Genomic DNA, 14,836 nt, shown 5'->3' with positions numbered 1-14,836 from the left:
TTGGAGGGTGTTCTGTGTTTAACTGCTGAATAAACTATGTCTGCTTTTGTAGGTTTTCGTTGTCTGGGCTCATTTATTTCCGGACCATAACACACTGTAAAGTCATTCCACTGCCTGTGAATTAGCTCAGGGGACCTCTCAAGTGAGAATAGATTCACTCATTCCTTTTATCAGTATGCACCAAGCTGGTACCAGACTGGAAACCATGAAGATGCTAATTCCAGGACAGGAGCAAGAAGCTCAACACCGCAACCATGCGTTGGAATAGATCTGAGTTTCCCAAAGCTGTTCATAATCCCTAAAACGTACATAATGTTAAGGGAAGTTATCCGGGATGGGAAGAAGCAACACAGCAAGGTCCCATACTTCTCACAGATATTGTCATAAATTAGATTAACATAATACTGGTGTGGTCGGGTGCCACTCCCAAATGAATCTGTGAAACTGAAGACTGCTTATAAGCAAATACACATACCTTTTCAAACGTAATTACTTGCATTATACAACAGGTATTGGCAGCAGCAATTTTTATGTAACTACACTGTGTGCACACAGTAAGGAACATCATAATGCTGGATATACTGCCTTTAAGAATACAAATGTGCAATTAAAGATAACATACGTGCCAACATTAAAAATGTTGCAATTGTAGCAATAAATAGAAAATAGTAATTTGTGACTATTGGGCTGATTTGATCGGCCTGTAACCTGCCGGGCTAAACCAAAGATGTATTTTTAGAACTTTGTAAAATGTCCGAGAATAACCACCTGGACTCCACCAAGCACTTGATTCTATAAACTGGGTAATTAAGGATCTATGGTTGACACAAAGTGGCATGATTTCCCCATTGCTGTAAAATGCATCGTGGCATGTGAAATGTATTATTGTCATGATAATGCAGAACATATGAAACTATGTTACTGTCTGCATAGTGGGTACAGACATATTTAGTTTAACCCTTTTGGTTTGCATTTTCAAATTGCCATATGAAACACTGAAAATGCTTATCAACTGTTAAATTGTTACTCACTCCTGTAATTATACAAATGTGTTAAATGAATGCATTCCTTCTGGGAGTAGACTCGCGAGGTATATGTGAACAATGCAAAACTATCCAATAACTCCTAAACCTGCATCCAACTTCTGTCAAACTTAAAATATTATACTTAACAGTTATTTCTCTATGTTGTTTTATTTAAATTAGTAGTAGTAACTACGATATGTCTCTGTGGTTTGAAAAGATTAGCCATTCTTAATATAGTTATTTTAGTTATTTGGTGTTTACACATAGTTTCACAAATAAACTGTTACGCCCTCTGTCGTATGGCAGTGTGCACAACATAGCCACCTGTGGTAACTTGTAACTCCTGAATCACCTGACCTGACGCAAATAAACATTTTCTTTAATTTTCTAAAGTACTAATCATCTAGAAGGAACATTCTATAGCCAACGAACCAACCGATATATATATATATATATATATATATATATAAACCACTATGCTTTTTCAAGATAATAATGCGATCCTTTCAGACACACAAATTCATAATTCTGCCCCGGTAAGAGTTGATACACTTCCTGGTTGTGCGTAACAAGCCTACACGTAAATGCGTCACAAGAGCTATTGTTTTTCATCTGAAGTTTTTCTTCGTCGTCTCCGGATGTTTGTGATTATTTATTTTTTTTCCACTGTAGAATATAAGTAGGGTCTATGAAATATATTTACTTTAATGAAGATATGAAAGAATAATATTAATAATAATAGTAAAGGGGAACACATATATTTGTGTGTGGATAGTGAGGGAGGTGCCAGATCGCTTCCAGTTTATTTTTGTTGTGTCAGGGAAATCGACAAGATGGAACAGCAGGCAGTGAGCAGATACCAAGTGGTAAGCAAATCTACGAGGGCAGTACAGCAGATGTTTTTGTGTGTTGTGTATACCGTATCGTATTCCAGACCAAAGCTATTAATGAAAGTTGTTACTGACAAGTATATTAAATTCGGAAAGTCACATGCTATCATAGTTCGTTTTATTTATTTATTTATTTATTTATTTATTTACTTAAAAATAATCTGTGGATGTGGATTAATATACCAAACAAGATGTTTAATATACTAAACACATCTACATTGGTTGGTTGTTTGTATCAGTGTATCATCAGTGCATTTATTATATTGTGATTTTTCAAACTCTTTCGTGGGTGCATGTCCGTACCGGAATGCATTTTCTGCCAGAAATGTGAAATGTGTTATTTTTACTCTGCTTGACTATATGTTTACTGTGTAGTTTCCCCTTAAACTGCCATTGCACATGATTCACTTGCCGTGGTGTTATGTCTTGTTAGGCGAGTCTGGGTAGTTGCCAGTAATTGAAGGAAATCGCACATCTGAAATTGATGATTGGAGTTCTAGGGTTAGTGTATTTACATTTTAATTACATTTAAAATAATTGTCACTGGTAGTTTTGCTGATCATCCTCATCACCACCGCTAACTTTCTCAGTGTTTGTTCAATTAACTGAGTGCTTATGCGTCCTTGATTGTAGACCACAAATCACTTTCTTATGGAGGTAAAATAATAACAATGTCAAATATATGAACACCATTGTAAAAAATAAATAAAATAAAAATGAGAACGTTTTCCCTTTTAAATAACACTAAGTTATCCTAAGTGAACCAATGTTCTATAGGCAAATCTCATACTTCTGTAGACTGCACAGTATTATTCTCACAGAAATTGTGGTATTTGATTGAAGTAAATGTCTGGAATCAGTCCTGTCTGTTTTATGTTGAGACACTGAGCCAGAGACCTACACTTTCTTTAATTTTAACTTGAGAAGGACAATGAAGAAAAAAGGAACAAACTATTGGAGAAAAATAAAATGGGGCTGTTCCATATCAAATCCCCCCTCCAAATAAATAAATAAATAAAATCACAAAATATTGGATTTAACACCCCACCATCTCTGATTTTCACCAAACTTAGTGCTCAGGGATTTTCAAGGCAAAATCTTAACATATACTGTTCTCAGCCTAACCAAGAGTTATAAAGCAGTTCAAATGTGTGTGTGTTTGGACCCCCTTCCCTAACTTTTCATCAGTCAAGCTACATATACAATAGTCATGTATGCGGTGGGACCAGAGTAAGGGTAGATATGTAAAAAGAGTTAAATTAATCCCGTTTTAAATGCCATTATACACAGATGTAACAATGACTATATTCACTCAGTTATTGTTTTGAGATTCAGCTTTTATTAGGGAGCTCCCCTAAATCCCCTGTTTAGAAAGATACAGGGTATTAATGCTTGACAGGGTAGCCGCCTGCAGTGGGGGTGCATGCATTCGCTGCTGAGTGACAGGCAAGGAGATCGAGACGGCGGTTGGAGCTGATACGCCTCACAGGTAAACAGGATTTATTTACATATCAACACTGAACAGCTCAAGTGACACTACCAGTAGTGCACAGAGTACATACAAACACAGTGTACAAAAACTTTGGTAGGATCTACAATCTCTAAACTAATCTTCTCTGTTCAACAATAAACAAATTCCCGCTCCTACCCTGGCTGTCGGCAGTTTTGACTTGCTTACTGACTCTTTGGTGTCCAACCCTGGTTCTGGTTCTCTCTCTCTCATCGGCAAGATTCAGCTTTAATTCAACACTTTTGATTTCGGACAGCTTGAACGAAGCAAGACTATAAAAAAAACATAATTAAAAGTTAAAGAAAGAAAAAAGTAAAATGCAGTGTACAGACTGTAGGATGAGAAAGCTATCTGCCAGCATGTGGGATTTCTTGTCTGTAATCTTCATACAAAAGTAGAGGTCATAGAACAACATTCGCCTGACAATATAATTCTCACCCTGCACATCTGCAATGTGTAAACAAAGACTGTCATTACTATATTGTGTGAATAATACTTTTAAAAAGAAAAAAAAAATCTGAGAGCTAGATTTGATTGTTGCACCGTGGGGATCAAGTCGAAGCTACTGGGCTACTGATACTGGTCAGGATTCAAGATAATGTATAATTTTCCAGTACTTAGCCTAAGCACAGTGCACTTAGGCAAGTGTACATAATGTATATTGGGTGGATAGTCATTTAATTCATTCTGTCCATATTGTATTGTGTTAGTTTTTTTCTTGCTTGTTTATTTGTATGCCTAGAAATACATTTCTAATTTATTTGCAACAAGGATCAATAGGACATGTTTATAATGTGCAACAAGGTTTTATGATGAATGCAAATGTGGATTAAAATAAGACTACTGCAGAATAAGTTATCCTTAAGCCCTGACCATATTAGCACAGCCGTGCTCTAGAACCAAGCTCAAAATATGGTTACTCGAAACCTGGCCAGCAGGGTTACAGCAGAGCGTCCAGGCTGCAGTTATGAAACCAGGTTTGTTTACTCTGATTGTGGTTGAAACACACTGCATTTTGGGTTAGTGGAAGATGGCATCTCAGCAACCCTTTGTAATGTAGAGGGGGAGAAAAAAAAACGTTGCTGTCTCCATCAAGAAGGCAGTTTTGTTTTGTCCCTGTTGGGTATGAATTTAATATTTAAATTTAGAAAGGAGACTGTAGTGTTTCCTCCAGCAGCACAGTAGCTTTGTGGTGCATCTGCCTTAAACGCTGATGCTCTGCAGCATCACGTCGCTGCTTGTTTGGATGTTTTATAATCAAATTGTTGAGTCTGCCCACAACAGGCACTGATGATTAATATAGTAAAAGCGTAATTCCAATCAAAAGCTAACTTTCCTGGTGCTTGTTTACCGCTGCATCTTTCAGTGCGCATGGTCTCATACAGGGTTTGGGGTCAATTCATTTTTTTTGTTTTTTTTATTTTCTCAAATCCGATTATTTTTTAAAAGCAATTCCAATTCCCGTTCCCTTTGATTCAATTCCAATTCCTTCAAAATCCTTGGAATTGCAATTGGTCTCATATAAACGGAGGCGCTATGGGGACAGCACTGCAAAGCAGTATGGCACTTGGGAGGATACTGTAGCCAAACTCCGTACCTATTGTATGTTCTGGTAGAGAGAAAGTCTATTAAAATAATTGATTCCTTAAATTAACTCAGTTTGTTGTTATGCAATAGGACGGAGACTGGGCGTGAACTGGCGACCCCGCGCACTCCAATCGAGCAGCTGTGGTTTTTGAGCTTTTAACCTTTCTCGCCATCCGGGGACAACACTGCCCGTTAGTTACAGTTATAGTGCTACGCAATTGACAGCAGGATATTTTGAAATATACTGCAAAGGCTATTTTAATAGTACAGTATAAAACTAACAAACAACTTTGTTTATAGCATTTTTCCACCTTAGAAACATTGCTAGGCTGTGATCTGTGCTCTCTGCATCTGTAGCTAAAAAAAACTGGTTCATGCTTTTGTTTCTCACGGATTATTGTAACGCCCTGCTCGCAGGTGTCTCTAAAAGCACACTTGGCAAATCTTGAAAAAAATCTGAATCAGACACAAGTCACAGTGCAATTTGGTGTTTCCAATTCTGGTGAGTTGTTTCACCATTGCGTAAATATTGTGCATGTCTTGTAACCTGTGTAGGGGCGCTGTCTTAATTTAGTTTGACAGTTTGTTTATTAATGTTAAGTTAACCCTAACTCCCATTATTTTTTGTTTCTGCCATTGTGATAGACTGCAACACACCTGCCAACTATATTCATAGTGCATAGCAATTAAGCTTTTTGACCATGTTGTTTTTCTTAGTTTTATTAATGTTAGTTTGTCTGTCATTTTATTATTATTATAGTTTATTAACATGCACTTACCTTTGCTTTTCTTTTACTTATTCAGTTCATTTCATATGTTGATGCACCTGCGTCATGACAAGTTATACATGTGTCTTTATTGATTCATATTGTGTCTGGTGGCTAACTCTGTCTTGGAGAATGCTTTGGCTATAAGAGCACCGAGGGGTGTTCTCTTAGCCGGAGACTACTGTACTGAAGAAGTTTATTGAAGATGTGGTGTTTATACTTTTGACTGTAGGAGTGGAACTTTATCTCCTCCTCTCTCTCTCTCTCTCTATCTCACTCTCATTTATTTATTTATTTTCCATCAATTTAGTTAAATAATGAGGATGAGGTCTCCGAGCCCTCTGTGAGTGAGGAGCCCTCTGTTTCTGGACAGACTGCGCCCCCTTCACAGACTGCAGAGCCACTGCAATCAGATGCTCCTCCACCTCCATACAGCAGTGTTGCAGCAGGAGCAACTGCAGCTCCAGGTAAACCATGAATAAAAAACATTCCTATTCACACACACAATATACTTGGGGCTTCTGTTTTACAGTGCCTATTTGTTCCCTTTTTCAGTGTGTATTTTTTTAGTGTTTACTTTTTTTTAAACTTTCAAGATCAAGTGATCCATACTCATACTCAGATTTACTCACATAACATTACCAAAGGTGGGCAGGGCTAAAACCGGAAGTGTCATTAAATGCATCTCTGGCCCTGACTTTCACTCGGAAAGTGAACATATAGTGTTTTAATGTTTATTTAACCATGCAACTTCTCCTAATGTGTAATTTTAATTCTTGCAATAATGTATTTATTATCAAATTATATGGGATATCAGTGGTGGGGAGGTGATTGATCTGTATAATGGAGACCACGTAACCAGATTGCAAATAGAAATTATTTGCACTATTAATTATTTCAGTACTAGTTATTCTTTGGATTATTGTGAGGTGGGGTTAAGGAGTGTGCGGGTGTACAGTAAATGGTAAAGTTTGGTGAGAGCAGCTAAGTGTGAGGGGATCTGGAGATTATTATTTGAGTGTTATTTGGAGATTTTAGATATTTATTGGGATGGAGAAGTGCTTTTGTACATGCACTGAATCTGCAACATCAAAAACACGTACAGCTTGTGAATAATAATTTTGCCAGAAAAACATGCCCTCTTTAAAGCTAATGCAATATAGACAATAGGTTATGTGTGCAAAATAAATTAAAAACAGAGTTATTAGTTATTTTATAGGCCCCCCCCCCCCCCCCCCTTTAAATATATTTGGAAAATGAAAAAACAATTGTGCATGGTCAAAGTGAATCAAGGAATTGTCCAGTCATTTTCTGTGCTTTCTGTACTAGACAAAATGTTACTATGGTGGTTCCAGTGGGTTCTAATGGAACTGTGCTGTTATAACAGGATACGTGGGCTGTGTCCTTAAAGGTTAAATTACTCACAGAAATATGGGTCAGGATTAATTCTGTGTTTGAGGAGTGGAAATTCTAAGGTGCCATTCTTGTTTTCACAGAAGGAGATTTTCAAAATTACCCTGTGCCACCTCCATACAGTGTTGCTACCACATTGCCCACGTATGATGAAGCAGAAAACGCTAAAGCTGCAGCGATGGCGGCTGCTGCAGCAGATGCAGCTCCAAGAGTAAGAAGTCCTTATTCATTTCATCCCTTTAAAAGTTTTCAGTAGAGTAATTATGAATGCTGGCCCTTATTTGTTTGATTTCCTTCCATAGGTAATTATGGTTTCACCCCAAGTAATCTTTCTTTTTAGTTGTTGCAAATTTCAAATTCTTATGAGTAGTGTAGTATGCAAAAAGGGTTCTAATGATTTGCTATAGTGATAACTTGCAATAGGTATCCACATATTTATTTATTTATGTATTTATTTATAGGATTAGGGTTGCCTTGACCCTCAGTTCCCATCATTTGCCTTTTCAAAATAATTGGTCTTGTGTATAAAGATTGGACAGAGCAAATTTACATTGTCCTATGATTTTACATTATTGGTCTCAAATGTACATTGAATACAATTTAAAATTCCTTAGTTTGACATATATGTATGTGGTCACATAGCATGCTAAAATTATACAAATTAAAACTATAAAATAATAAGCAAAATATTAAGGTTGTCCTTCTATTCAACTTCCGTATTGTTTTTATATATACTTTCTGAATCTCATATATAGTTTAGTCTTCAGTATATATGCTCTGTCAGGGATGGAAATGAAACTCCCATTGCATAGCAGTTTGATTCCTGGTTTTACTATGAATTTAACAAGACGCACCTGAGCTTGTTACCTGTACACTGTGGCTAATCAAGCTTGTATTAAAACCTGGAATGGGTTCAACTGCTGTGCAATAGGATTCTTATTTTCACCCCTGTCCTTAAGTTTGTGGATTTATATTATTTGTTCTTTGTTAAATTAAAACATGCATCGTAATAGGGTATGATGTGCTGGAAGTATACCCTTGAAATATTCTCTAACTTTAAACCATATATTGTCCAACACAGGAAGACGACTATCCGCCAAGAGATGACTTCAGTGATGCAGATCAACTGAGAGTTGGCAATGATGGTGTATTCATGCTGGCTTTTTTCAGTGAGTTATCAGTGTTTAGTTATAGCTACAATACTCCACAATCCTCCTATATTCTCACTTCAGTGCACATGTATTGTTTCAGAAAGCAGTCCAGTCCAGTTTTAGCCCATTTTGTTGCTTTGGGAGCCTTTTGCTCTGGCATTGTTTTATTTCTTTATTTTTTTATAAATGACATTTAATCTCTGTTAATTTAGAAATATATATATATATGATTCTAAATTAACACATACACACATATATATAATTCATTTTAGCTTTTCTCCAGTTGGTGTTTTTTCTATTAATTGCACTGATAAACATTTTATAGAAAACTGTGATATTTTCTTCACAGGCTCTTACTAATTGTAAACTGCCCTAAAATCAAGGTAAAGGTGACTGCTAGTTGAAGGTCTACTCTTGGATATGTGCAGTATGATTGTATAATAGGTGTTCGCCATCTTGTGGTTGGATTTATAAAGTGAAGGTTTCTTAAGTCCCCCTAGTGGTTAAACATTTGGACACACTTTGACTGCTTAAAAATCAAGGATACCACAAACATGGTGCTATCATTTAATTCTAAACTTTTAAAGCAACACTTTATCTAGTAGTAGTTCAGCATATATTTATTTATATGGAAAAGAGTTATTACAGCAGGGGTAGTCTTAATGTGAAGTTCCATTGGTTGCAGAATTAAGTATTGTACAACACAATAGTCTTTTTCAAACTTGAACCATACGGAAGGTATGGAAACATGCAAGCACTAGTATGTGCTCTGTAAGAAATCTTCAATTTAGTCAATCGCAGGCAACAGTGGACTAATACATTTAGTGCAAATAAACCAAAATTCCTATTTGAACAGATGGGCATTTAACTTTCCAGTGTTTCTATTTTCAACACAGTGGCATTTCTTTTCAACTGGATTGGCTTTTGCCTGTCCTTCTGCTTGACTAATACCATTGCAGGACGCTATGGTGCTATCTGTGGATTTGGACTTTCCCTGATTAAATGGATCCTCATTGTGAGGGTATGTTTAAAAGCCAAATTTATGCGGTTCTACCTCCCTTTGAACCTATTACATGTTTGTGTTGCTTTAATCTATCCTCTGAGAAGGGTAGATATGCAGCATCTAGTTAATTTTACTTTATAGTCAGTGTTTAAATACTTATGTAAAACACACAACTTTGTGAAACTTTAGATGGCTTCCAATAAGCCACATACATTCTGAAATCAATACATAAATATATTTGTTTTATTTTTAATAAATTAATACAAACTGTCCTTAGCAGTAAACTGAACCCGACCCAGCAGTATATCTGCTGACCCTTTTCATCTCTGAAGCATGCAGTCTTGTGTAAAAATCCAAAAGATACCTGTCTTTGTGCCCTTCGTTGAGCTGTAGCTACTTCGCCATGGCATTTTGCAGGAAAAGCTGAAATGCTAAGGTTAATTAAATGTTTTCAGCATGCTGCTGGGAAGCAGAATATTAGACTACATTGTGAACAGAAAAGACTTTAATTAGTTTGAGGCCTTTATGACTTTGGTGTCTTTTGGAAGTGATTAAACTTAAGGGGGGGGGGGGGTTCTGTCAAGGTCAGGAGCTCTTCTTTTGAGAGGTCAGTGGAACATCCCAGTGTGATGAGATTAAACTCCTGTGATTGTGGTGTTCATTTTAGAAACAGCAGGGTGCTATATTCCTGGGTCAGAGGTTTCTTTGATAGGCAAGTCTGTGAAGTTCAGAGAAATGATACAGATATATAATCGACTTGAACACAATTTATAACCCACAAAAAAAGAAAGTGTTTACAGTAGCAGCATTTCAGCATATCTTCCAATACTAAAAGCAATCTCTATCTCATTCAACCAGAAGTACATTTTCTTACTAAAATTACAAGACTGTCATCCATCAATAAATTTGCTGTTACTTGAACAAAGTAAATGTTTTAATTCTAATATTATTTTATATATATATATATATATATATATATATATATATAATATATATTATATATATATATATATATATATATAATAAATAGTTTACAGCAATTAACAAGCCCTGCCAGTGTTGCTTATCACGGTTCCAAATACTATTTAGGCCCCACTCTGTGAAATTAATTTTAAAAGTAATTTGCAACTTATCCCTTTAAATGGTGTAGATGTGAATTGGATATTTTAACTTTTACATCTCTCCAGTCAAATCTATAACGAAACTTTGTGTTTATTTATTTATTTATTTTATTTCTGTGTTTACTTGGTTTATACAGTTGTACAACTGAAATCTAAATGTTTTAAGAATGTATGAAACTGACTCTGTTCCTTTCTTTCAGTTTTCTGACTATTTTACTGGATACTTCAATGGTCAGTACTGGCTGTGGTGGATATTCCTTGTCCTTGGTAGGTTTGAAGTTTTTTTTGCTATTGAATAAGAGCAATAATGAATTTGGTGGTGTGTTCATTGCAACTTGTTCACTTAAAACCCTGCATACTTTTTAAATCCGTAAAATCCCTGTTTATTTCTTACTACTGTTAAACCATTATAAACCCTTATAAACTTCTGATATTCTGATACTTTTGTGTCGCCAACTTTATGTGCATAATGCTTGACTTGACTAAGCCCCCCCCCCATAAATGTGTCCCCGACTGCCCTTTAGTGATTTACCTGGTTTATAACCTGAATATTTCAGTTTTAGCTTGGTTGTCTTCCAAAAGTAATTCAACCCATCTGCCTTATGCTTCAAAATAACTTTGTGTGCTGTCAGCTGGATTCAATACATTTGCAGTAAGCAGCATTTTTAAAATGAAAAAAAAAAAAAAAAAAAAAAAGCCTTAGACTCCTCCCCCAAACCCTTAAAATACTGTTGTCTGACGGCCATTGATCGAGAATCTTAAATATGTCTTGCTAGATCTGTAACATTAGCTGTTTTTTTTTTTTTACAATAACATGCTGCAAACTTAGAACTGGGAAAAAAAAAAAACTATTTTTTCATGGTTATTGTAAAACATCTTGATGTAGCTTACTTCTCCTTTCGCTTGTTCTTTTCAGTCATTAAAAGCCATTGCAAATCTATCTATATCTGTCTATCTATCTATATATATATATATATAGATAGATAGATAGATAGATAGATAGATAGATAGATAGATAGATAGATAGATAGATATATATATATAATTTTTTTTTTTCTTTAGGGCATAATCTGCTTACTATTCCTTCCTTATTCATTAAAAGCAGTGTGGTATCTTCCATCACTGTCAATGTATGCTACAGTGTTCCACTGGGTCTCACAGCTGTTCTGCAGCCCAGTGAGCAGGAACTCTCAATACTTCAGACAGTCTCTGTTCATCATCTGCATACCACTGGCTTTAAAAACGCAAACCCCAAAGACTTTAGGCAGATCATTTCTTAACAGTATCTGCGTCATTGCTACTGGGGAAAACCACTGTCATATAAAGCTCTATAGTTTAACTGTTTACTGTGTTTGTTATGGAAAGTTGTATATTATTATTATTATTATTTATATTACCTTACACACAAAGACTCACTATGCATCACAACTGCTGTTACAGAGTCATTTACAATAGCACCTCGGTTTTATGTCTCATCTGATGGACTGAGCACAAGTTGGTTAAGTTACTTGCTCAGGGTCACAAACAGTACATATTGTATACTGAGTAATACAAAGTTTAAAGACTTTGTAATTACGATAGGTAAGGTAATTACGGTAGATAATTACGATTGTTTTCAAAGGTTCATAACTTTATGGAGAGAGCATATAACTAGGCAAACAAGTAAAAGTTTGCCTGGTAATATTAGAATTTGCATAAGAATGCTTAAATCACTCAGTCTGGATTTAAAAAAAAAAAAAAAAAAAGTGTAAAATAGGCCTCCTATGTGATTCTGATTTTCAACCTCCTGGTGTTTCTAATTTTTAATCCATAATAAAATAAATATTTTCATTTTGTAATGGCACAAAGAGTATTCTTACTGTAGTATATTACAGGTTGTTTTAAACATTCTAGGTTGTATCCACTAGATGGCAGTGACACTTATTTTACATAATTTTTCTTTCTTGGAAAGTTTGAAAAATATAGTACCTATCATGGTCCACTGCATTAGATATAGTTTCACCACTGTTGTCGTAATTGACGTTTGTAAAAGTATGTCTAGGAGTTTTTGTTTTGAAACTAATTTTAGCTGCCATATTTAGTGGTGTGAAAAGTCACCAGTACAGATGATAGTGTTACTGTTTGGAAGAATTCTTATTATTACACGGTTTGAATCCATAGATGACAAGACATTATGAGGTGGGGTATATTGTTAATGTAGAAGGACACGTATTAATGCAACAATAAAACGAAACTTAAAATTTCACTTTCAGGCCTCCTCTTGTTCATCAGAGGATTTGTGAACTATCTGAAAGTTCGTAACATGTCCGAGAGTATGGCAGCTTCTCATAGAACACGTTTTTTCTTCATGTACTAAAGGTAAGAGTCAGTATCTGTATTGCACTTTTATTTTTGCCCAGTGTTCTTTGATGGGATTTGTTGAATTTTGAAACACTTAATAATGTCTTCAATAATACTAAAATAACTCTTTCGGTAAACGTATTTGAAAAGAATCGTATTTTGTTTTGAAGAATCCCCCCCCCCCCCCCCCCCCCCCCAAGTCTTCCGAATAAGATTGAACTAACATGTAGTATTTTTTTTTTTTTTTTTACTTTGCATCACTGTTTGCATCAAGCGCCTGAGTCAAAAAGGATTTGCTTTGCAATCAGTCCAAATTAAGTTCTTGATTTGCTATAGCAGTCCAAATTGAGCACTATAGTTACATATTTATCAAGCACAATACAGGAGTAAACACAGTTAAAACTCAGTAAAACATGCAAATATATACATTTTTTGTATATTGAAGTTCTGTAATATATTTTCAAATGTGTAGTCTGCAAGTAAAAATGTAACCTTTATTAAATTACAATAATATTATGTTACCAGAATTTAGTATCAAAACATTTCAGTATTTTGTTTATTGTTTTTTTTTTCTAAAATGTGTTTTTGTTCTTTGTAATTGTAGCTGTGGTTTTACATTGAAATTTGCTTCCATGTTTGTTTGTTTTCTTCAGATGGTGGTAACTAAACATTCCTTTGTGATGTGAAATTCCTAGACAATTTGCAACCTACCAAGTTAACTGGATACAAAGGCACTGGAATTAAATAAATGAGCAAAGAAAATATCCAAATAAAGATTTTCTTACAGATTTAGTAAAACAAGTTGTCAGATTAAGTTATGTTTACTTTTAAATTGCAGTCGGAAATGGTCTTGCTTAGATTTATCGTATTGTATTTACTACGGTAAAGTCTGTAATTATCAAATGTACTTCTTCAATCCAATCTAAAATTGAGCCAACCGTATGCAAATAAAGAACCCTATGCAAATAAAATGTTGTTCCCAAAACTGGATGTCAGAAACAGACCTTTTTCTATTAACTGATCACTTACTTGGTATCCCTTTTGGAATAACTTTTTTAAGTAACTGAAAATCGAACATCTAAAATCCGCGTTACAGATATTTCCAACAAATATAACACATTAATAAGGAGGGTTTTATTAAGTTGTAGCTTAAATTGTATATATTTCATTAAGCTTTTGCTGGCAAATATTAAATATGCACTATGGAGTTTTCTTTTCTTGTTTCGCTAGGCTATGTTACAGCAGTTGCATGTTGATTTTATGCATTTAGTTGGGGCTCAGATTACCCGGATGAGATTTAAACTGGAACTTGTATGAACTGTAGCCCAGGATAATTGCCTTTTGGACATTTGCCGTATTATTTTGTTTCTTCCTGCTATGTTTTTTTTTTTTTTTTTTTTTTTTTTTTTTTTTGGTAACAATAATAATGCAAATTTTGATTTCTTAAAATATGAAGGATTGTTTGTTTTTAATTAACATATTAGCACCACCCCCCTTACTTTTCTTTTTTTATAGAATTTTTTTTGGAATAAAAATATCTTCGGTAGTTGGGAATGAAAGAAAAAAAATATCTTAAGAAAAACCTTATTAGTTAGCAGCCATCAAAGTAGTCTACATGGCTAACTTGTTTTTGATTTTACCTTTTAATTTGAACAATAAATGTGTGTGTGTGTATATGTATGTATGTATGTATGTATGTATATGTATATATATATATATATATATATATATATATATATATATATATATATATATATGTAAACGAATATGTATGCTGGAAGGCATTTTGTGACATTTGCAGGCAGGTAATGTATTATATTTCTGTTACATACAATGTGGTAAACCGACAGAATTAATAATTTTAAATTAAGCTATTTAATAAAAACTTAAGCTATCTCTTTTGACAGACTCCTTCTGTTTTCTTGTGTTTGTTTTTTCTCGTCAAAGATGAGTTTTGTCTTACCAACTCTGTTACCATTAATGTTCTGTTGCTTTGCAGTCTGCCCAAGAAGTACAGCACAATACAACC

The 14,836-nt window shown here is 34.7% G+C and overlaps 1 protein-coding gene across 1 annotated transcript; it reads left to right on the top strand.

The window, feature by feature from the left end:
• Nucleotides 1-1,598: 1,598 nt before the first annotated feature.
• LOC121320921 (NEDD4 family-interacting protein 2-like) lies at nucleotides 1,599-14,209 on the top strand. The gene is made up of 8 exons (XM_041259700.1): nucleotides 1,599-1,891; nucleotides 6,090-6,246; nucleotides 7,276-7,403; nucleotides 8,274-8,361; nucleotides 9,240-9,364; nucleotides 10,668-10,734; nucleotides 12,720-12,825; nucleotides 13,461-14,209. The coding sequence occupies exons 1-7, from the start codon at nucleotides 1,859-1,861 to the stop codon at nucleotides 12,821-12,823; spliced, it is 702 nt and encodes a 233-aa protein (XP_041115634.1). The 5' UTR covers nucleotides 1,599-1,858; the 3' UTR covers nucleotides 12,824-12,825; nucleotides 13,461-14,209.
• Nucleotides 14,210-14,836: the final 627 nt, after the last annotated feature.

The sequence above is a fragment of the Polyodon spathula genome, chromosome 9 (genome assembly GCF_017654505.1).
Source record: "Polyodon spathula isolate WHYD16114869_AA chromosome 9, ASM1765450v1, whole genome shotgun sequence".
Taxonomy (NCBI): Eukaryota; Metazoa; Chordata; class Actinopteri; order Acipenseriformes; family Polyodontidae; genus Polyodon; species Polyodon spathula.
The sequence above is the reverse complement of the archived record's forward strand: the minus strand, read 5'-3'. Positions and strand labels throughout refer to the sequence as shown.